This window comes from Elephas maximus, chromosome 1 (assembly GCF_024166365.1).
Source record: "Elephas maximus indicus isolate mEleMax1 chromosome 1, mEleMax1 primary haplotype, whole genome shotgun sequence".
NCBI lineage: Eukaryota > Metazoa > Chordata > Mammalia > Proboscidea > Elephantidae > Elephas > Elephas maximus.
Genome location: NC_064819.1, coordinates 47,179,985 through 47,204,486, shown reverse-complemented (window position 1 = coordinate 47,204,486; position 24,502 = coordinate 47,179,985). Strand labels below are relative to the sequence as shown.

At 40.1% G+C, this 24,502-nt stretch overlaps 1 protein-coding gene across 20 annotated transcripts in view; it reads right to left on the bottom strand.

The window, feature by feature from the left end:
• FARS2 (phenylalanyl-tRNA synthetase 2, mitochondrial) overlaps positions 1-24,502 on the bottom strand; it is a 648,562-nt gene that overhangs the window by 491,988 nt on the left and 132,072 nt on the right. For 19 of the 20 annotated variants that reach the window (XR_007517143.1, XR_007517141.1, XR_007517145.1 and 16 more), the window contains one exon: positions 3,189-3,824. Coding sequence is in view for 15 of the 20 variants with exons in the window: in XM_049882699.1 (XP_049738656.1) it covers positions 3,189-3,800 (612 nt within the window). In the remaining 5 variants the exon portion in view is untranslated. Of the gene's footprint in view, positions 1-3,188; positions 3,825-6,346; positions 6,860-24,502 lie in introns of those variants that run through there. The other variant, XM_049882681.1, reaches the window with a different exon arrangement.

Sequence of the window (24,502 nt, the reverse complement as noted above, 5' to 3'; positions counted from 1 at the left end):
TAGGGTCATCATTGTTTTTTGTACCCCTTACTTGTATATCCACTTTTCTTCTTGCTGAAATATACCTTAAAAAAAAACCCAGTGCCACTGAGTAGATTCTGACTCATAGCGACCCTATAGGACAGAGTAGAACTGCCCCACAGAGTTTCCAAGGAGCGCCTGGTGGATTCGAACTGCCGACCCTTTGGTTAGCAGCCGTAGCACTTAACCACTACGCCACCAGGGTTTCCGAAATATACCTTACGATGACTAAAGATTAGAAGGATTATTAAATGACAGGAAAACTTTAAAAAATAACAAATTTTAAATTACATATTGTTGTTGTTGTTTGGCTCTAGTCAATTTCAGCTCATACTAACACTACAGGACAAAGCAAAACTACCCAAGAGGGTTTCCTACGTTGAGATTTTCATGGGAGCAGATGGCCAGGTCTTTCTCTCATGGAGCCGCCAACCTTTTGCCTGGCAGCCTAGTGCTTAACCACTGTGCCACCAGGGCTCCTTTTTAAGTATTATTATAATTGTTTTAAAAATCCTATTCAGAGAGGAAAAAACTGAAGAAAAAATAAAGAGTTTAAGGGATCATGATAGAGAGTCCCAGACAGAGCTGGAGAAAAATGTAGAACAAAATTCTAACTCACACACACACAAAAAAAAAAGACCAGACTTAATGGTCTGACAAAGACCTACAGCTCAGTAATGAAGTCACTCCTGAGGTTCACCCTTCAGCCAAAGTTTAGACAGGCCCATAAAACAAAATGAGACTAAAGGGACACACACCAGCCCAGGAGCAAGGACGAGAAGGCAGGAGGGGACAGGAAAGCTGGTAACACGGAACCCAAGGTCAAGAAGGGGAGAGTGCTGACATGTCGTGGGGGTGGCAACCAATGTCACAAAACAATATGTGCATTAATTGTTAAATGAGAAATTAATTTGCACTGTAAACCCTCATCAAAATAGAATAAAAAATTTTTTTTTTTTTAAAAAGCATTTAGATTAGGTCAGACGTAGTACTAACACTTTAGTTAAGGCCAAGAATTCCCAGCACACCAGTCCCCTCACCTCCGACACCACTGTTGAAACTACAGCAGGTCCCTCTGGGACTTGGAAAATCAACACAATACAGTAGAATGCGCAACGGACTCAGAAGACCTCTGCTCATGTTTCAGCTCTGCCACTGACTGGCTGGGCAAAGTGGAGAAGTTATCAACCTCAGAGTCCTCCTGGGTGAAGTGGAATAATCCACCTGAAGAGGTCTTTGTTAAGAGGAGCAAGTGCAACAATGAACATAAAGCATATTACAAAACTAAAGGAGATTATATACATACGTACCTATGTGTATGTGTACATGCGTGTGTATAATTTTTTTATTTTTTCACTGTAAGGCAGAATACACAGTACTATTATCAGACTAGAGGAGCCATGCCTGCTACCAGCCAAGCCGCACTGAACCCACAACAAACTGTAACAAGACAAGGACTGCTCCTCCACTCCACTCTCTACTATTCGACGTCTGTGGCAGCCTTGACTTTTCCCCATTAAAATGCTAGGGTGAGTCAGGCAGCTTTCATTACCACTTCCATGACATTCAGGCTTACAAATTAGTGAGTGCTTTCCTTTTTTATTTCTCTAATGAGGTAAGCTGGGCTGAGCACCTGTCAGCTACCATGACCTGGACTCCGTATCACCAGTATTACGGCTCCCTGTGCACGTTAATTATAAGCAGCATTCTAGCATTGGTCGTATTTTCCAGACTTTGACCTGTTTTTGTCCATTTTCTTCCAGTTTCCTAATGAATCCATATTCCTGTGAATAGTTAGTATTCCTAAATTAGAATGTAGCCAGTTATTCCAAGTAGTAAGAATGCTCACCTAAGCTCCTTTGAGGTCAAGCTTGGACGGCCCCTTTGTATAAGGCTACCGCGCGCACGGTTGTGTTATAATAGATTTGTAGGATCATGGCAGGCCCTGGGGCACATGGAAGGAACAAAAGCGGATGGGAAGACTGTCTCGTTCAGCTGTCTCTCACTACATGACTTGTTTAATAAAGCAAAGCCATGGTTACTTATTAGCCTATTTGTTTTCATATTAACAATCCATTAAGCTAGTGTTTGCAGGAGGGGGTTCGGTGATGGTTATTCTGCTTCCTGTTCCAGCAAGCATGTTCATGCCTGACCATGGGGGAGGATAAGTAGTAAAGGACAAGTTAGCATCTCCTGTGCTTAGTGTAATTCTGTTTATTTTTAACATTAAAATGGAGAGAGTTTAAAGGTATAGGAATGAAGGACAAGTGGTATTACAGGTTTTCAGGAAACAGACTAAAGCTTTCAGGGATTTTCATTATTTGCCCCCAAAATACCCCAAAATCTTAGGATAACATTTTGAGAATGGCCAGAAGATCAGATTTCCTGGCCAAAAAGGCTCTATTCACCCAAATTTATACATTAAGAATGGCAGTGGTTAAGACATCCCCATGCATCATGCAAAGCAGGATAGGACAAGGAAAGGGCATGGGAACAAGGACACGGTTTACAATCACCAGTCCCCTTCCGCTCTACGAGAAATTCTTTCATCTCTAACAGCCTGACAACATGATTAACTTATGCTACCTGCCAAAATAAAACAGTTGTGGTCAATTCCAAATCATGGCAACCCACATGTGTCAGGGGAGAACAGTGCTCCATAGGATTTTCAAGGCTATGACCTTTCAGAAGCAGATCGCCAGGCCTTTCTTTTGAGGTGGCTCTGGATGGACTTGAACCTCCAACTTTTCAGTTAGTAGCTAAGAGCTTAACCATTTGTGCCACCCAAAGACTCCTATACTACCTGAGGTTTGGGGTAACCTGAACACAGGCTTCAGTGTTATATCTTCAGTCATGTTGGGCTAAAGGTGAATCTGAGCCATTCAGAAGAAGTAATCCAGAGAAAGGCAGGTCAGTATTGAGAGAACAGAAAAGGACAGACAAGCGAAAACAAAGGCCTACTAACCTCTGCAGTTACTAACCCAAAAAATCAACGAAAAACTATCAAGGGTTGGCCTGTATGAAGGACTTCATTAAGTACAAATGATACTAAAGCAAAGTAAGACCAAAGGTGACTGACTATACCAGCTTCCTTAAGACAAACCTTAGTGACCTCACCAAGAATTATCCACGATGTTCTTCAGCGACAGAAGAGTCCCCAGACTCACCTCGTGCCTGGAGAAGAGCCGGACAGCCTCCAGCTGGTGGAACACAGGGTAGTGCTGGGCATCGATCTGGTCGCGCCGGTATACGTCGCCCACCACCAGAAAGGAATCCAGCCCCGAGTGCACCAGGTCCCACTGGTGCGCCGACGTGTGTGCCCGCAGCATGTGCGTCCGGTTCAGGTAGTAGTTGTCCCCCTTCTTCCTGCTGGGGTGGTCGGCAGCAATAAGCAGGCTGTCAAAGTTCTGCCAGGTTGTGACCACTGGAGGAAGGTTGTCGTAGACAGAGAACAGCGGGGTCCCAAAGCGGCCCATGTACTGTTTGTAGAAGTGCTCCTTCACCCTCTCCTTGATCAGCCACAGCGGGTGATGCCGCTGGTTGTGCAGATTCCTACCGACCTTGGAGAGGACTTTCCTGGTGAGGTTGGTGTGGTCATCCCGCGGGTAGGCTTGGCCCAGCAGCTCCACCACGCCACCTGCAGCTCCCCGGGCAGTGCACTCAGAAGCATCAGGCCTTGTGCCCGAGGCCCAGCGCTGACGGCATCTGGAGGCGCTGCCGACCATTCTCATCAGGTACGTACTCGCGTGGGCCACCCTCCGGAGACCTGAACAAGCCATCGTGGGAGCTTCCTCTCACAGATTCTGGAAAGAGCACACACAGAAAGCACAAGTGTCACATTGTGGGAATGTGCGAATCTGTCCTTCATGCCTTCCACCCTCTCCACTGTTCCCCTGACGTCTAGGGTTCCCCAACACCACCACCTCTACGCCACAGGGATCCAATTAAAGAAACCTGCTGACAGTGCATCATGATAGTTGCAGGAAATCGAAAGAATCTTGAAAATCACTTTTAGATCCCCGCTCAGCCCTAACTGTCCCCTCCCTCGCCACTTAGATACTTGTCCTTGTAGGAAATTATGTCACATTCTGAAGTCCTCACATGAGACTAAAGTTTAAATGTGGCAACTTCCTTTTATTTTCCATTATTTCTAGAACCAAAATAAAGAAAAATTTAGAGGTATTGCCTAAAACACAGGCCTTGTAAGGCCTAGTAAGGGTCTCATTAAAGGAAGCACACAATTTCACGTACGCCTCTAAAATCTAGTGGAAAAAACAAAATTCTCCCATGCTGCCTACGTCTACCTTCTATCCTTGTAACTGCAGAGTTCTGCTGACCTCTGACAGAACACAGCTTCTGGATTATTTTACTGTGTGACAAAATGACACCAACAGTACTGTTTTTTTTTCCCCCCTAACATTTTTAACAAAACACACCAGTTTTGGTGGTGATTATTTTTATGTAATAATTTTCAAAACTACACTTACAGAAATATTACCCAAAGCAACAGACCATCCCAATGGAGAGCTGAAATCATTTTTATAACGCAAATCTTTTCTATCCTCACATCTGGTTGTATCATTTCACCTTCATACCATTACAGCATCCCATCAGTTATGTCTTTGTTTTGTGAAAAGCAGATTTCTCTCTGCACCCAGAATAAATCTCCAGTCTTTCAGTTAACAGCCAAGCACTTAACCATTCCCACAACCCCGGGACTCCGGGGACAGAGTACTGATCCAAATATTTTTAATAAATAAATAAAAACCCTAGGATTTAATAAGATCATCACATTTCAGAGCTGAAAGTGGCCTCGGAAGTCATCTAGCACAGGCCCTTCATGTCACAGATGAGGTGATAGAACCCCAGAGTACAGGGATTGCTTACCAAATCTAAAGAAGTGAGAAGGCTAAGACACAACGGAAGATTCTGGAGCAAGGGACACGGTGTTCTTTCTACCCAAGAAGCCAGGTTTCAGCTCACTCAAGAATCTCAGTAATGAAAGCCATTAGATGGCAAGACCATATATGTCCGTAAGTAATTTACTATGAACTGAAATCACCCAAATCCATCTTCTAAAACATGAAGTCTTTATCTACCACGCTGCTTTATAGCAAACAAGTATGTAGTTATTATACTTCAAGGGCCACGCAATCACAGCAAATATATATATATATATATAACTAATGCTCAAAGAAATCACCTATCTTGGATAAACATAAAAATATATATATAATAAATATAAATATATATATAATAAATATATATTTTTATTTATATATATAAATGTATGTATATAATCTGCATTAGGAGGGAATTCTACAGTTCCAGGTGACCACCAAACACATAACTAGGATTCATGTGACTCAGAAACAGAACCAAGACTATCTCCATGTCAAAGTATGTTCTGTGTGCAGGACTGCTTCTCAGAAGTTTGTGCATAGCAGCTTTGTCTGACACTGTTGTAATGTAAGGCGTTTTCAAAGATACCTAAAAACTCTCTGAATTTATTCGCTTATGGTGCTATATTGTCAGAGATGTTCCGAAAAGTGTTTTTGGCTGAGCTTCAACTGAAATAGGTCTTCCCATCAACATTGTTCAGTGGCTTGTCACTGTAGTAGGTATGAATTTTAAATATGCATATGCAACCTTCAAAGTCTGAGCACAAAATCTTATGGTAAGGCTGTTAGCTACCCAGCTTGGCAGCACCCTTGGCGAGACATGAGAAAGCACTGCTTCTTTCCAAAGTCATAAGTTGTTATACCAAGTTCAGAATTGTTCTGGGAGAGGTGCTTTGATGCAGTTGTTCAGGACGGGCTGACTACTCTTTCCTCCCCAGGCTCCAGCATCTGGAAACTTGTAGGTTCTGTTCCCACAGAGTCCCCTACTCTTTTGTAGTTCTGCTCCCCTCCCCCAGCTTAACAAAGAAAGTTTAATCTTCTTGTCCTCGTTTTCAAACCTTTTATCTACCTGTTGGGCCCTGCATGTATTCCCCACTCTCATTTTACTCCACCCAAGACGATTCATTGATCTTCCCATTATCATCTCTTGTAGAGATTAACAGCTGGGACAGCTTTTCCGCATCCATCTGAGAAATGCGTTCCTTTTTTTTCTGCCTCTGTCCAATTTCTCTACAACAAATATTTCATCTGGAGAATACAGGAGATCCAGAAGATAGCTCCACCAATGACAGTGATACTTCTATTGGTAAGAGGCCTTTCATTTCATCCTGTCAACAGCCCTGTGAGGTTTTACTGTGTTTTCTAACCACTTACAGACAAGGAAACTAAGGCTCAAAGAAATCATCTATCTCGGATAAACATACCTCTAGCAAATGGAGCTCCTTGGACCCAGTTCCTTTGACGAAGTCCAGAATTCTTTGAACAACAGAAGCACTTATCAATCAAAACAGATCCAAGACCGTTAAACTCAAATTACAACTCTTCAATCACCTCCCTAATGGAGCAGGTGAAAAGTCGGGTGCAGAACTCAAATTCTCGTAAAAAGACCAGACTTAATGGTCTCGCTGAGACTAGAGGAACCCCAGAAGACATGGCTCCTGGCTGTCTATTGACCCAGAACTAAAACCATTCCCAAAGCCAAATCTTCAAAGAATAGGCTAGACTGTAAGACATAAAATGATACTCATTAACAGTGTGCTTCTTAGATCAAGTAGATACAGGAGACTAAATGGGCAGCTCCTGTCCAGAGGCGAGATGAGAAGGCAGAAAGGGACCGGAGCTGGTTGAATGGACACAGGAAATCTGGGGTGGAAAGGAGGAGTATGCTATCACATTATAGGAATAGCAACTAGGGTCATACAACAATGCGTGTATAAATTTTTGTATGACAAACTAATTGGAGCTGTAAACGTTCACCTAAAGCACAACGAAAAATAAAAAATACCAAAAAAAAAAAAAGCCAGAGGAGAACAAGAGGAGTACAGTGTCACAGAAGCCCAAGTAGGAGCGTCTAGAAGGAAAGTAAGGTCTTCTCTGAACTAGAATCTCACTCTACATACAGTGCTTATATGCTGTATTATACCTATTTATCTATTTGTCTGCCTTATTGTTAGACTATGTGGCCTGCGAGAGTACAGCACACGCCACCTAAGCCCACTTTCTAAAAAAATATTTTATATACCCAGAGGCTAGCACTATACCTGACACTGGGTACGAATCTACAGTCAAACCTGTGAGAGCCAGAACTCAGTGGGACTGCCTTGTTTTTTGGGGTCTCAAAAGTTTTCTGCCTTTGATACCATAGAGTCTTGCCACTTTTTTGTTTCTGTCTATTAGTGGAAAATATTTGATTTTTCCTTCTCTGACAGGTTTCCACCTTAGGCAGGTTCCAGCTTCCATAGGTTTTACTGTACTAAATATCTGGTAAAAGAGGAAGAAGAAGGGAAAGAGGGTAAAAGGAAAAAGGATGGAAAGGTCAAATGCCACAAAGAGGCCAGGTAGGGCTCAGCCAAAGTAAAGAACTATTATTGAACAAGACGACCATCAACAGGGCAATTTCAATGGCTGAGTGAGGACAGATGTCAGATCGTAATGGGTGAAGATATGAATGGAATATGCGTAAATAAAGGAGGATACCAATGAGAGAATTAATAAAGATATGAAAAACTTCTGAGGCAGAAGTAAGAAAGTTGAGGGAGTTTTTGACGTTCGGGCCTGATCTCTCTCTCTAAACCAAACCAAACTCGCTGCCTTTGAGTCGACCCTGACTTTGATCCCTCTAGGAAAGCTTAAAGATTTCTTGAAAAAGCAACAACCTTCTGTACACTCTTCATGGTCCCCAAGTAAATGTGATTTTTTTTCCAAAGGGGGATGCTATAGTTTAGAACCTGAGAAGCTACATATATTAGATAGTAGGGTCAGGTCAGGGGAGTGCTCTATACATGACATTAAAAAGAATCCATTTAAGAGTTCTTTGTAGAAAATAAAACTTAGGAGAAATATCAGAAATTTGAAAAGGAAAACGGAAGCTGATTTAGAGCAAGTGTGAATTCAGAATGCATAGGAGACAACTGGAGGAACAAGGAAGATCAATGTGGTTTCGGGAACTTCATGAGTCAGCCGAAAAGGAGTATATTAATTGGTGCTCTGTTATTCAGGAACAACCTTACAGTGGAGAGCAGTCACTAGAAGATATTTTCTAGATAAAACCACAGAAAACAGATTGAAAAAAAGCTGTATATACATTCTGGGAGGAGTCCAAAGAAGTCTGCAGCGAAGGGTTATGGCATTCTGGTGCTTGTGAGATATGTATATTGAACTGAACACTCCTTGTCACCAGATGATTTATACTTCCTGGCCTGCCCTTACTTTTAGTCAACTGAGACCAGAGCTCTTTCACTGCAGTGCCTTAGAGCCTCTGGGTAATTATAACTGGATGTTAGGACCACCTTTAGATCAACCAAAACTCTGAAACAAATAGTAAAGCTGGTGGTTGTGTTCCTGATCAAAAAGTTAATATTGTTATCATTAGAAAAATACTCATAATGAAAAGAGTGCTTTACACTTTTTAAAATAATTTCACATGCATTTTATTACTGATTGCCATAATACCACCTCAGGCGCACACAATTACACATTTCAAAACTATTGGTGCACAAAGCAAAATTACAAGAAATACGAAAGGGAGCCCCCCAACTAAAGAATCAATAGTATCAGATAACAACCCAAGACTAGAACATAGGACAGAATAATCAGATATCAACCCAGTTAGGGAAGTCACAAAAATAAGTCAAAGCTAAAACCTGAAGACAGGGAAACACAGGACGTCAATATGTAAAAGATGACAACATTAAAACAAAAAAGAGGGACTACATAGTGTACTCATAGAACTTTCATATGGAGAAGACGTTAAGGTGATATCAAGAAATAAAAGATTGGCAAAATAGAGGTAAACTTTAAGGTAACCACAAAGGAAACTAACAAATCTACACATCAAAACAAAAAAGAAAAACATAAAGACTCAGCAAATACAAATGAACAACAATGAAAAAGATGAAAAGAAAATATATAAAGAAAAACAACTCACTACAGAAAATTAAGTGGTACCAAGAAAATGTCAACACTACCAAAAAAAAAAAATCAAAATGACAGCACTGAACTCATAACTATCAATAATCATACTGAATGTAAATGGACTGAATGTACCAGTAAAGAGACAGAGAATAGCAGAATGGATTAAAAAAACACGATCCTCCTATATACTGCCTACAAGAGACACACCTTAGACTCAAAGACACAAAGAAACTAAAACTCAAAGGATGGAAAAAAAAAAAAAAAAAATTATATATATATATATATATATATATCAAGCAAACAACTATCAAAAAAGAGCAGGAATGTCAATATTAATCTCTGACAAAATAGACTTTAAAGCAAAATCCATTGCAAAGCATAAGCAAGGACAGTCTATAATGATTAAAGTGTCAACACACCAGGGAGATAAAAACATGATAAATATTTACTCACCCAATGACAAGGCTCCAAAATACATAAAACGAACTTAAAGAGCACTGAAAAGAGAAATAGACAGCTCCACAATAGTAGTAGGAGGCATCAACACACCATTTTTTGTGAAGGACAGAACGTCTAGAAAGAAGCTCAATCAAGACATGGAAGATCTAAATGCCACAATCAGCCAACTTGATCTCATAGACATATACAGAACACTCTACCCAACAGCCAAAAAAAAAAAAACCAAACCCAGTGCTGTCAACTCTGACTCATAGCAACCCTATAGGACAGAGTAGAACTGCCCCACAGAGTTTCCAAGGAGCACCTGGTGGATTCAAACTGCTGACCCTTTGGTTAGAAGCTGTAGCACTTAACCACTATGCTACCAGGGTTCTTCTTTTCCGACACACATGGAACCATCTCCAAGATAGACCACACATTAGGGCACAAAGCAAGCTGTAACAGAATCTGAAGTATTGAAATATTACAAAGCATCTTTACTGACCATAAAAGCAGAAATCAATAACAGAAAAAGGAAAAAAAAAATTAAATACATGGAAACTGAATAACAACTTGCTCAAAAACTACATGGGTTATAGAAGAAATCAAGTAGGGAATGAAGAAACTAACAGAATCGAATGAGAATGAAAATGCATTCTACCAGAACCTTTGGGACATAGCAAAAGCACTGCTCAGAGGTCAATTTATAGCAAAAAACGCACACATCCAAAAAGAATAAAGGGCCAAAATCAAACCATTAACCCTACAACTCAAACTAATAGAAAGCAAAAACAGAAGCCCTCAGGAACCAGAAGAAAGGAAATAATACAATTACAGCAGAAATAAATAAAATAGAGAATAGAAAAACAATTGAAAGAGTTAACAAGACCAAAAGCTTGTTTTTTGAAAAGAGCAACAAACTGATAAACCACTGGCCAAACTGACAAAAGAAAAACACAACAGGAAGTAAATAACCCAAATAAAAAATGAGATGAGTGGTATCACAACAGACCCAACTGAAATTAAAAGAATCATAACAGAATACTATGAAAAAATACACTCTTTAACAAATTTGAAAATCTAGAGGAAATGGACAAATTTCTAGAAACACACTACTTACCTAAACTAACACAAACAGAGGTAGAACAACTAAGTAAATCTAAAACAAAAGAAGAGATTAAAAACGTAATTTAAAAATTTCCAACAAAAGAAAGCCCTGGCCCTTATGGCTTCACTGCAGAATTCTACCAAACTTTCAGAGAAGAGTTAACACCGCTACTATTAAAGGAATTTCAGAGCGTAGAAAAGGATGGGACACTCCTGAACTCATTCTATGAAGCCAGCATAACCCTGATACCAAAACCAGGTAAAGGCACTACAAAAAAAGAAAATTACAAACCAATATCCCTCATGAACACAGACAACAAAATCCTCAACAAAATTCTAGCCAATAGAATTCAACAACATATCAAAAAAATAATTAATCATGACCAAGTGAGATTCATACCAGGTATGTAAGGATGGTTCAACATAGGAAGAACAATCAATGTAATCCATCACATAAGTAACACAAAAGATAAGAACCACGTGATCTTATAAATTGATGCAGAAAAGGCATTTGACAAAGTCCAACAACCATTCATGATAAAAAAAAAAAAAAACTTTCAACGAAATAGGATTGGAAGGGAAATTCCTCAACATAATAAAGGGCATTTATACAAAACCAACAGCTAAAATCATCCTAAATGGAGAGAGTCTGAAAGCATTCCCCTTGAGAACGGAAACCAGACAAGGATGCCCTTTATCACCACTCTTATTTAACATTTGGCTGGAGGTCTCAGGCAGAGCAATTAGGCAAGAAAAAGAAATACAGGACATCCAAATTACTAAGGAAGAAGTAAAAGTATCCCTATTTACAGATGATATGATCTTATACACCGAAAACCCCAAGGAATCTACAAGAAAACTACTAGAAGATTATCAGGATTATCAGGATACAAGATAAATATACAAAAATCAGTTAGAGTCCTCTACACCAACAAAGACAACTTCGAAGAGGAAATCATCAAATCAATACCATTTACAATAGTCCCCAAGAAGATAAAATACTTAGGAATAAATCTAACCGGAGACTTAAAAGACCTATACAAAGAAAACTATAAGACACTACCACAAGAAATCAAGAATAAGTGGAAAAACATACCTTGCTCATGGATAGGAAGACTTAACATTGGGAAAATATTAATTCTAGCCCAAAGCAATCTACAGATACAATGCAATCTTGATCCAAATTCCAACAACATTTTTTAAGGAGATGGAGACACAAATCACCAACTTCATATGGAAAGGCAATAGGCCCATGATAAGTAAAGCATTACTGAGGAAGAACAAAGTGGGAGGGCTCACACTACCTGATTTTAGAACCTATTATACCACCACAGGAGTCAAAACAGCCTGCTACTGGTACAACAGATACATAGACTAGTGGAACAGAATTGAGAATCCAGACACAAATCCATCTATATATGAGCAGCTGATATCTGACAAAGGGCCAAAGTCCGTTCAGTGGGAAAAGACAGTCTCTTTAGCAAATGGTGCTGGCATAACAGGATATCGATCTGCAAAAGAACGAAACAAGACCCATACCTCACACCATGTACAAAATCTAATTCAAAATGGATCAATGACTTAAATATAAAATCTGAAACAATAAAGATCATCAGAGAAAAAATAGGGCCAACACTAAGAGCCCCAGTACATGGCATAAACAGAACACAAATCATAACTAACAAAACACAAACACCAGAAGAGAAACTAGGTAACTGGCAGCTTCTAAAAATCAAACACGCTCAAAAAAAGACTTCACCAAAAGAGTAAAAAGACAACCCACAGACTGGGAAAAAATGTCTGGCTATAACATACCTGAAAAGGGTCTAGTCTCTAAAATCTACATGATACTGCAAAACCTGAACAACAAAAAGACAAACAACCCAATTAAAAAAAAAGACAAAGGATATGAATAGACACTTTACCAAAGAAGACATTGAGGCGGCTAACGGATACATAAGGAAATGCTCACATCCTTAGCCATTAGAGAAATGCAAATCAAAACTACAATGAGATGCCATCTCACCCCAACAAGGCTAGCATTAATCCAAAAAACACAAAATAATAAATGTTGGAGACATTGTGGAGAGACTGAACACTTACACACTGCTCATGGGAATGTAAAATGATACAACCACTTTGGAAATCGATCTGGCGTTTCCCTAAAAAGCTAGAAATAGAACTACCATACCATCCAGCAATCCCACTCCTTGGAATATATCCTATAGAAATAAGAGCCCTCACATGAACAGATAAATGCACACCCATGTTCATTGCAGCACTGTCTACAAAAGCAAAAAGGTGGAAGCAACCAAGGTACCCATCATCGGATAAATGGATAAATAAACTATGATATATTCACATAATGGAATACTATACAACAATGATGAATCTGTGAAACGTCATAACATGGAGGAATCTGGAGGGCATTATGCTGAGAAATTAGTCAATTAGACAAATATTATATGAGACCAATTATAAGAACTCAAGAAAAAGTTTAAACAGAGAAGAAAAAATTCTTTGATGGTTGCAACAGTGGAAAGGGAGGGAGAGGGGTATTCACTAATCATAGCAGACAAGAACAATTTTAGGTGAAAGGAAAGACAACACACAATACAGGGGAGGTCAGCACAACTGGACTAAACCAAAAGCAAAGAAGTTTCCTGAATACACCCAAATGCTTTGAAGGCCAGAGTAGCAGGGATGGGGGCCTGGGGACCATGGTTTCAGGGACATCTAAGTCAAATGGCATAACAAAATGTATTAAGAAAACACTCTGCATCCCACTTTGGTGAGTGGCATCTGTGGTCTTAAATTTAGCAAGTGGCCATCTAAGATGCATCAATTGGTCTCAACCCACCTGGAGCAAAGGAGAATGAAGAAACACCAAAGACACAGGTAATTATGAGTCCAAGAGACAGAAAGGGTCACATAAACCAGAGACTCCATCAATCTGAGACCAGCAGAAGTAGATGGTGCCTGGCTACCACCAATCACTGCCCTGACAAGGAACACAACAGAGAATCCCTAGTGGGATGGGAGAACAGTAGGATGCAGACCTCAAATTCTCATAAAAAGACCAGACTTAATTGTCTGACTGAGATGAGGGACCCAGAGGACATGGCCCCCAGACCCTCTGTTAGCCCAAGACTGGAACCACTCCCAAAGCCAACTCTTCAGACAGGGATTGGTCTGGACTATAAGACAGAAAATGATACTGGTGAGGAGAGAGCTTCTTGGCTCAAGTAGACACATGAGACTGTGTGGGCAATTCCTGTCTGGAGGTGAGATAAGAAGGCAGAGGTAATAGGAGCTGGCTGAATGGACATGGGAATACAGGGTGGAGAGGAGTGTGCTGTCACATTAGAGGGAGAACAGCTAGGGTTACATACCAAAGTGTGTATAAGTTTTTATATGAGAGACTGACTTGATTTATAAATTTTAACTTAAACTACCAAAACCAAAAACCAAATCTGCTGCCATCTAGTCGATTCCGACTCATAGTGACCCTATAGGACAGAGTGGAACTGCCCCGTAGAGTTTCCAAGCAGTGCCTGGCAGATCTGAACTGCCAACCTTCAGGTTAGCAGCCATATCACTTAACCACTACACCTCCAGGGTTTCCACTTAAACTAGAATAAATTTTTTAAAAAATTAATTCACACTGGATAGAAGAACGATCTTATTTTTATGCAATTTTTTTTTAACATGTTGCTGTAAAAAAAAAAAAAACGTTAGCATAGCATGTGTCTTGGTCACCTAGTGCTGCTATAATAGAAATACCACAAGTGGGTGGCTTTAACAAAGAGAAGTTTATTTCTTCACAGTGAAAAAAAAAAGTAAAGCAGGCTAAAAATCCAAATTAGGGTGTCAGCTGCAGGGGAAGGATTTCCCTCTCTGTTGACCTTCTCATCAGTCTTCCCCCAGACTAGGAGCTTCTCCAAGCAGGGACCCTGGGTCCAAAGGATACGCTCTGCTCCGGGCATTGCTTTCTTGGTGATATGAGGTCCCCCACTCTCTGCTTGCTTCTCTTTTTTATATCTCAAGAGATTACCTCAAGACACACTCCAATCCTGTAGAGGTTGAGTCCTGCCTCACTAACACAACTGCCACCCATCCCCCCTTCATTAACATCATAGAGGCAGGATTTACAACATATAGGAAAATCACACAATACTAGGAATCATGGCCCAGCCATACTGATACACACATTTTTGGGGGGACATAATTCAATCCATGACAGCATGCTTATGAAAATACCCTGCAGGAGGAGGGAGCAGCTGGCAAAGAAACATAGAAGGTGTGTGTTATTTGGGTAAAAATACAGTAAATATAACAATAATATAAGAATAGAAACTATAAATCTCTTAGCAGAAAACACAGGAGTAAACTTCACACCCTTGGGTTTGGCAAAGATTCTTAGGTATGACATCAAAAGCACATGCAACAAAAGAAAAAACAGATAAATTGGACTTTATCAAAATAAAAACTTTTGTGTTTCAAAGGACACCATTACAAAAGTGAAAAGACAATTCACAGAAAGGGAGAAGATATTTGCAGATCTGATAAGAGAACTAACTGTATCTGGAACATACAAAGAAGTCTCACGGCTCAATAGTAAAAACACAAACAGCTCAATTAAAAAATGGGAAAGGATCTGAATAGCCATTTCTTCAAAGAAAACATGTAAATGGTCAATAAACATGAAAAGATCCTCAACATTATTAATTATCAGGGAAACGCAAATCAAAACCACAATGAGCTACTACTTCACAACTACTAGTATGGCTAGAATCAAAAAGTCTGATAATAACAAGTGTTGGCAAGGATGTGGAGAAATTGGGACCCTCATACACTGCTGGTGAGAATATAAAATGGACCAGCCACTTTGGAAAACAGTCTGACAGTTCCTCAAACGATTAAACAGAGTTACCATATGAATGAGCAATTCCACTTCTAGGTATATACCCAAGAGAAGTGAAAACACATGCCCACACAGAAACTTATACACAAAAATTTACAGCAGCATTATTAACAGCCAAAAGGTAGAAACAACCCAAATGTTAATCAGTGGACAAACAAAATGTGGTATATCCACACAACGGAGTATCATTTGGCCATAAAAAGAAATGAAGTATCGATATATAATACAATTTGTATGAACATTGAAAATATTATGCTAAGGGAAAGAAGTCTGTCATAAAAGACCACATACTATATGATTCCACTCACATGAAAGTCCAGAACAGGGAAACCTACAGAAACAGCAGACTAGTGGTTGCTTAGGAGGGGGTGAGGGGGGTGTTGGGACTAAAGAGGTTTCTTTTTGAGGTGATGAAAACATTCTAAAACTAACTGTGAAGATACACTTGTGAATATACTAAAAACCACTGAATTGAACAATTTAAATGGTGGACTTGTACGACAAGTGAATTATATCTCGGTAACGCTATCTGAAAAAAAAGAACCTGATGTTCTGGTTTCCAGTTAAATGTTCTTTGCACTCCAAGTTAAGTGACTACCACCCAATCCTCTGGGCTCCACTACTTCCTAAGAGTATGCCCTCAGTTTTGTCACCTTCAAACTAGTCACAGGACCCCGCTTGGTCACTGTGAGGACTGAATGAGTTAATACATGTCAACTCTTAGAACAGTGCCTGGCACATAAAAAGCATTCAATAAATGACAGTTTATACAATTGCTTCTACTTATCTTAAGTGGATAAATATATTGGATGTTGTTATGGACTGAATTTTGTCCCCAGAAATTGGTATTGAACTCCTGGTCCCTATACCTGTAGATGCAATCCTATTTGGAAATAGGGTTTTCTTTGTTATGTTAATTAGGTCATACCCAAACAGGGTGAGCCGTAAACCTAATCAATTCTGAGTAATAGAGAGAACAGAATAGAGGCACAGGGAAGATGCCAAGTGAAGGCAAACACCCATGGCAGACACGTGTACAGGCCCAGGAACACCAAAGATTGCTGCAGCTGCTAGAAGCCAAAACGGACAAGGAAGGACCTCTCCAGAAAGTCACACCCTGAATTCAGACTTCTAGCCGCTTGAACCACAAGGAAATAAATTTCTGTTCTGCAAAGCCACCAACTTGTATCACTTTTGTTACAGCAGCACTAGGTAACTAAGACAGATGTGTAGTCCCTGGATGAACTCATATAATAAAGGCTATACCAGCAAGGTGAGTAAAAAGACAAGCCCAGATATCTGCCCATCGTGAAGAAGATGCTCCCTGATCAGGTATCTCCCCCGCTAAGCGCAGAGTGGTGTTTTGACAACTCCCACGCTCTAACTATGTACGTAATTGCCTGACATTTGTTATCATTTTTAGCCCCATGACTGAGCCTCATTCTCCGCCCTTTTCACCATGACCCCCCAACCACTGCGCAGGGCCGGTGTGGTGCAGTGGAACGGTCACAGCACTGGAGTCCAACGGACCTAACTTCAAATCCACTTCACCTACTGTAAGCTCTCTGACTGTGGAAATTTCTTACCCTGCCTGAACCTTAATTTTCCTTATTTTTCCCAAAATGAAAATAACACATATCCTGTACTGAAAATAGGAGGACTAAATAGCAGTGAAGGTAAAGGACCTAACACAGCCCCTGGAAGGAACATAACAGGAACTCAGCATATAACACCTATTATTATTATTTCTGTCATTACTACTATGATTCAGCCACCTGAAACTTCCAGTGGCTGCCTTCCCATCCAGTTCCCAGAGAAAATGTGAACACAGTGGTCAAATCCCTTTCCCTACAAAGGCTGTTTCAAGGATCAACATTTTAAAAGGCATCTGGGGCATCTTTGCTATGAGGTCATGAATTACACTTGTATTCTACAGGTTGTTTAAAAGGCCACACTGAAAGCACCGTAAACCTTCACCACGTAAATCTGGCACAGTGACCAGAACTAGTTAAATCAGTTGCCCTTGAGCTAATTCTGACTTACAAGGACCCGTGTGTGTCAGAGTAGGACTGTAATCCATTAGGTTTTCAATAGCTGATTTTTCGGGAGCAGACTGCCAAGTCTTTATTTCGAGGCACCTCTGGGTGGACTCCAACCTTTCCGTTAGCAACTGAACGCATTATCCATTTGCATCACCCAGGACCCCAGAACTAGTAAAGCACCAATAAATGTGTGTTGTTCAAATGAAAGCAGTCTTTCCTTTCAACCTCCCTCATTCTTGAGTGTAAAGAGAAACTAGCACGTGAACTCTACTGGACTGATAATTCCTCTGAAGCACAATTAGCTTGCAGGAAACAACATGGTAAGCAAACTCAACCCACACATGGTCACAGCCACACGAAAATGATCAAGCACGTCCCTTAACCCCCAGGTGCACCACTGAAACAGTTTCTACTGAGAAAGATGAAGCTTGGCTTAGTCAACACAGTCTCCATGTTTTACTCCACACTAAGCAGTGGTAGGAAAATGGCCAACTTCCATTAACTTTTACTCATAAAAGAGGAAGGCAGGAGTATGTTTATGTCCCTGTTAAATACAAAGAAAATATCTATAAGCAGGCAGTTTTTCTGTGCTACTGGTAGGAATGCTAAAATTATAACCTTTCTAGAAAGCAATTCAACACTACAAGAGACTTAAAACTGTTCATAACCTTTGACATGGCAATTATCCTTTTAGGGATTTACCACAAGAAAATAATGCAAAAGGAAGATAAAAGTTATACACCAGAAAGTATCATTACAACATTATTTATAAGAAAAACATTTATGAACATAAACATCCCCCAAAAAGGGAATGATTAAGCAAGTTATAGTACAACCATGCGATAAAATATTACAAAGACAATAAATATAACAGTTTAAAAGAGTCTAACTATAAAACCATATAGAGTAACAAATGTTGTTATTAGATACCTTCGAGTCGTTTCAATTCATAGCAATCCTATGTACAACAGAATGAAATGTTGCCCAGTCCTGCACCATCCTTACAAACCTTGCTATGTTTGAGCCCACTGTTGCAGCCACTGTGTCAATCCATCTTACTGACAGTCTTTCTCTTTTTCTCTGACTCTCTACTTTACCAAGAATGACGTCCTTCTCCAGGGATTGGTCCCTCCTGACAACATGCCCAAAGTATGTGAAACAAAGTCTCACCATCCTCGCTTCTAAGGAGCATTCTGGTTGTACTTCTTCCAAGACAGATCTGTTCATTCTTTTGGCAGGCCATGGTATATTCAATATTATTCACCAACACCATAGTTCAAAGGCATCAATTCTTCTTTGGTCTTCCTTATTCACACGCACATAAGGCGACTGAAAACACCATGCTTTGTGTCAGGTGCACCTTAGTCTTCAAGGTGATGTCTTTGCTTTTTAACACTTTAAACAGGTCTTTTGCATAAGATTTGCCCAATGCAATGCATCATCTGATTTCTTGACTGCTGCTTCCATGGGTGTTGATTGTGGATCCAAATAAAATGAATTCCTTGACAATTTCTGTCTTTTCTCCATTTATCATGATGGTGCTTATTGGTCCAGTTGTGAGGATTTTTGTTTTCTTTATGTCGAGGTGTAATCCATACTGAAGGCTGTGGTCTTTGATCTTCACCAGTAAGTGGTTCAAGTCCTCTTCACTTTTCAGCAAGCACTGAGTTTTGGTTTATTTTGTTTTTTAACAAAAACTTGTTCTTCAGAGACCATAAAATCCTTGCTCACAAGGCTCTATTGCACATGTCACATTGTTGAGAAATCAAATGCCAAAAGTATTACTTTCCACAAGAAGTTGAAAAGGCGGCTGTGTGGAACAGCTATCTAGGAAAAACAAAATTTTTCCTCCAGGCCAGCTTATCTTTAGTGAGCTCGTGTTCAGATACAAAGCAGTACTGGCCTGGTCAGAAACTATTTCTCTGGTTACTCCTGCCCTCTTATAGGAATCAGAATGTATTAAGTAAATTGCACAAACTTTCCAAATATCATGAAGGAGTTTCCCCACACCCCCCTATCTCTGCCAGCTTTATATTGAATGTATGCCTGCATCCTGGCACACCCAGGAACAGTCACCATATGGTTAGCAACCTTAAAACCAGGTGTCACTTTCTCATCAGTCACCATTAATCTTTTTCTAGAAACCTAGTACAACATTATCTTATCAACACTGTAAATTTATTCAGGACTAAGATTTTCAATGAATATCTTGGCTAATTCATCAATGTGATTTTCAGCTAGCTTCTGTTGAGCAAGCGCTTTGTCACCACTGGTTTTCAGTTATTTTACACCATGAAGCTTCTTAAATTTCTGTAGCCAATCTCTGCACCTTCACACACACCTTGGACAACGTTCAGTTGGAACCAATAAAACCAACTGGTTCAATTATGGTATATTCTAAGTTACTTCATCATTATCAATAAGCCAGCACGCTTTCAATTCTTTACTGCCACCCCACTCTAGCAGTACATGGGAAGACCTCCATTTTTCCCACTGGTTCTTGGTCATCACTGTCACAGCAAAACTTCCACAACTTCTCTGTTGCCTGAGGCTATACATGGTGGGGTTCCCACATGCACTCCTTACAAAGACATCTCACAGACACACCACAATCAGGTTTCTAATAACTCTATTTTCTGTGCTACTGATAACAATAGACACTTCCAGTTCTTCTTTTCACTGCTACCCAGAGAGCTGCCTCTAACTCTTTTTTACATTTCCACAGTGCAAGTAAATCAAAAGTCACCAAAAAAGGCAACAACATTTCAGGAAACAGTGGTGATCAGTGTGACCAAACGCAGCAAGGAAATACTTGACACATCACATCACGGCAGTTCAGATTTTGCCGCCAAATGAATTTTAACAACAAATTAATGGGAAAAACATTTTGTTTTCAGAGCTTCTTCAGATTTTAGAATTGCAAATAAGAGATGTTGGGCCTGTAAACCTAGATTTCCCTTGGTGCCAAATCCACCATTTTACCTCAGCTGGCCACCGGTCTGTTCCCTCCTCTTTGCTCCTCTGCCTTCAAATCCATCCCATGCTGTACCTGTGTCAGTCCCATGTCAGTCTTTTGCTGGACAGGCCCTAGCAGCCCCCAGTATTAAATCTAGATTCCGTTAGAGCCCTACCACACCGCCATTCCAGCCTCCTCTTAGGCTGCCTACGACACACACCACATTTCACTTCCCAGGTGCCCAAGCATTAGGAATGATGCCAGGATTTTGGGTCCTTCAATAAATATTATTTTTTTTAATGCTGATATGTCAAACGTAGGTATGTTAACAGTGCTATTAGAATTGTAATTAAGTGGCAAAACAGTAACTGAGCTCAATAAAGTGGTTTCACCTCACATATTTGACACATGACATCAATCTGAAAGGAAACGTACCTTAATATGTTGGAAAAATAAAACATCAGAGGATGTTAGTAGAAGGAACAGGTACTAACTGAATGCTCTGCATTCAGGAGAATCCACACCAGTATTCAAGATGTTTTAGTGAAACTGACAAGGCCAGAGCATGCTTGCATCACCTGAGCCACAACAGTCAGAGATGCCAACATTCAGCTAAAACTCAAACAGGCCAGTCTTAGAGATTAAGCTGCACAAGCCCTTTTCCTGGTCCTAGTGACCCTGGAAAGGACATCCTCCTCCTGAGGGTGACAATTATAATGAAAAACCACATGTTTTTCATTATAAAGGAAGCCAGCAATCACAGCCAAGGCTACATATTATCTAGATAGGTCTACCTTGAAGCACTTACTGATAAGGATCAAAGACTACAGCCTGCAGTATGGATTACACCTCAACATAAAGCAAACAAAAATCCTCACAACTGGACCAATAAGCAACATCGTGATAAATGAAGAAATGATTGTAGTTGTCAAAGATTTCATTTTACTTTGATTTACAGTCAACACCCACGGAAGCAACAGTCAAGAAATCAAATGACGTACTGCACTGGGCAAACCTACTGCAAAAAACCTCTTTACAGTGTTAAAAAGCGAAGATGTCACTTCAAGGACTAAGGTGTGCCTGACCCAAGCCATGGTGCTTTCCATCACCTCATATCCATGTGAAAGTGGGACAACGAATAACGAATAGTGAAGAGTTGATACCTTTGAATCACAGTGTTGGTAAAGAATACTGAATATATCATGGACTGCCAGAAGAATGGACGAATCTGTTTTGGAAGAAGTACACAGAGCTAGAATGCTCATCAGAAACAAGGATGGCAAGATTTCATCTCACATACTTTGGACATGTTATCAGGAGGGACCAGCCCCTGGAGAAGGATTTCATCCTTCGTAAAGTGCAGGGTCAGTGAAAGACAGGAAGGCCCTCGATGAGATGGACTGAAGCATAACAATTGTGAGGATGGCACAGGACTAGACAGTTTTTCAAAACTAATAACGATCATGAGGACAGCGCAGGACTGGACAGTGTTTCAAAACTAACAACAACTGTGAGGATGGCACAGAACTGGAGAGTTTTTCAAAAATAAGTGAGCCAGGCACATGAAGTTCCTATTCAAAGAAACTGCTTGTTCAATAAGCGAATGAATGAACAAGTAAATGAATGGCTCTCACACCACACTGCTCATACAATTCTTTTCCACTGAGGTCAAGAAGATGAAACAAATTGCACAGTACAACCATTCAAACAGCATAGAGTCAAACGGACAGTGTCTTCTGAAATAATTAACCTGCATTACCATGAAGTTTCTGGGAGAACTTTTCAACACGTAGCTGCTGAGTGCTTTCTGCCCCATGTTCTTGAGTTTTGACCAGCTAGACTCAAATATTCTTTTCACAGAACCTGGTGAGCCTGCTTCCTAGAAATAACTATAGGCTCTGAGAAATAACGACCTGACGTTCAACCCTGGGCACTTTAACAGCCTCCGCCAGCTCACAGGAATGAACTCCTTGCCCTGATGACTCATCACTCTGTGTTTTCTTGATTAACTCTGGACCATACAAGTGGCAAAAGGGAATCCCCAAGGCAGGAATCTGCAGTTGCACCACACAAGAGGGTCTACAGCACAGAAACACCAACAGCTCCTTACCATTCTTAAACGCCCTGGACAAACATAAGTCATTTCTAGCTCATAGGACTATGTATTATCCATCATTGGTCTCAACACGGTATTCCAGGCATGATCTATAGCCACCACCAAAAACTGGCAGTATAATCTGCTGCCTGGGGCACACAGCTTCCATGGCAAAGGCACAGGCTGCAATAGTAATGAGCACGCCATTTGTCAAGACAATTTTGCAGGAACTTGGCAGCTGCAGAAAGAGGGCAAGCCCTGAGAGAGTGCCAGGTACACTGATCAGAGAGCTGAGATCGCTCAGCTCTCCGATCGCTCAGCGTTTCAGGATTATTTTGTCACAGTCACCTTTTGTACGGATAAAGTCTTTTCTTTAAAATAAGTCTGATGGGGGGGTGAAAAGCAATTCTAAACACAATCACTACCTGAATACACAACGCCATCCTCCCACTCAGAAGACATGTCCTTTCATTACAGTAACTCAGCTGGGAAATGACTACCAATTTTTTTTCTCTTTTTGCTAATAAAATGATCTATTTTCAAGAATGAGAGATTTAAAGATGTTCTATCATAGTAGAAGCTTCTTAATTATACAATAGTACAGTACCCAAAGAAAAGTACCTTGTGATGGTCATGAAATGAACAAATAGTTTTTAAAGGTTTTTCTCTCAAATCATGGCTCTTAGCTCCAAGAGAAATCAGTTTACCTGTCATAAGTCAAAAGGTTAAAATCTGTAATTAGATGAATGCATGAGGGAATGGCTACAGACCAAAGGCCCTCCAAGATTAGTTTGAACATTCATTAATAAGTGTCTAAATATATCACTGTATTTCTGAATTGCAAGTATACTCCCAACAGGCTTCTACTATTTTTCATGTAAGAGAAGTGTCATCAGTTAAAATTAAGTTCATGTTACAAAGTCATATAAGTATGAATGAATACTTTTTAAATATGCCAGGGAAAACATTCCTTTCAATGCATGTAAAAAACAAAACCAAGAAAACACACACACACACAAAATAAAACACAAATACCAAAATCATCCCCCATGATCTTTACCATCTCAGCAAAGTCAAGTGGATAACATCAATGCTGTTGTCAGTTGCCAAAGAGTCAGCTCAGACTCATGGCAACTTCACACAGAACTAACGAAATACTGCCCCGTCCTGTGCCATCTTCATGAGCGTTGGTATGTCTGAGTCCACTCTTTCGGCTACTGTGTCCATGCATCTCCCTTGAGGGTTTCCCTCGTTTTGTTGATCCTGTACCTTACCAAACATGATGTCTTTTCTAGTGATTGGTCTTTCCCAATGACATCCGAAGTAAGCAAGTCAAAGTCTCACCATTCTTTCTTCTAAGAAACATTCTGGTTGTATTCCTTCAAAGACTGATTTGTGCATTCCTTTGGCAGTCCACGATATATTCAATATTCTCCACCGACACCACAGTTCAAACATATCAATATCATCATAAAAAACTGGTAATTAATCCCAACTTAGATCAATCTACTATTTGTCATTTATTTTTGTTTTAAGAAGGTATTTAGTGAACTGTAGTTCTACATATTACATGTTTGGGGAATGACAGCATAATTAATTATCCATTAAATTCAGTATTTATAATAATCTGACTAATGTATATATACATCAAAAAACCCAAAAAACCAAACCCACTGCCATCGAGTCGATTCCGACTCACAGCAACCCTAGAGGACAGAGTAGAGCTGCCCCATAGAGTTTCCAAGGAGCGCCTGGCGGATTTGAACTGCCGACCTCTTGGTTAGCAGCACTTAACCACCACGCCACCAGGGTTTCCATATATACATCAGCTAATGAAAAAGAATGAAATAAGCAACTATATAAAATTTTTACCTGGAAATAATT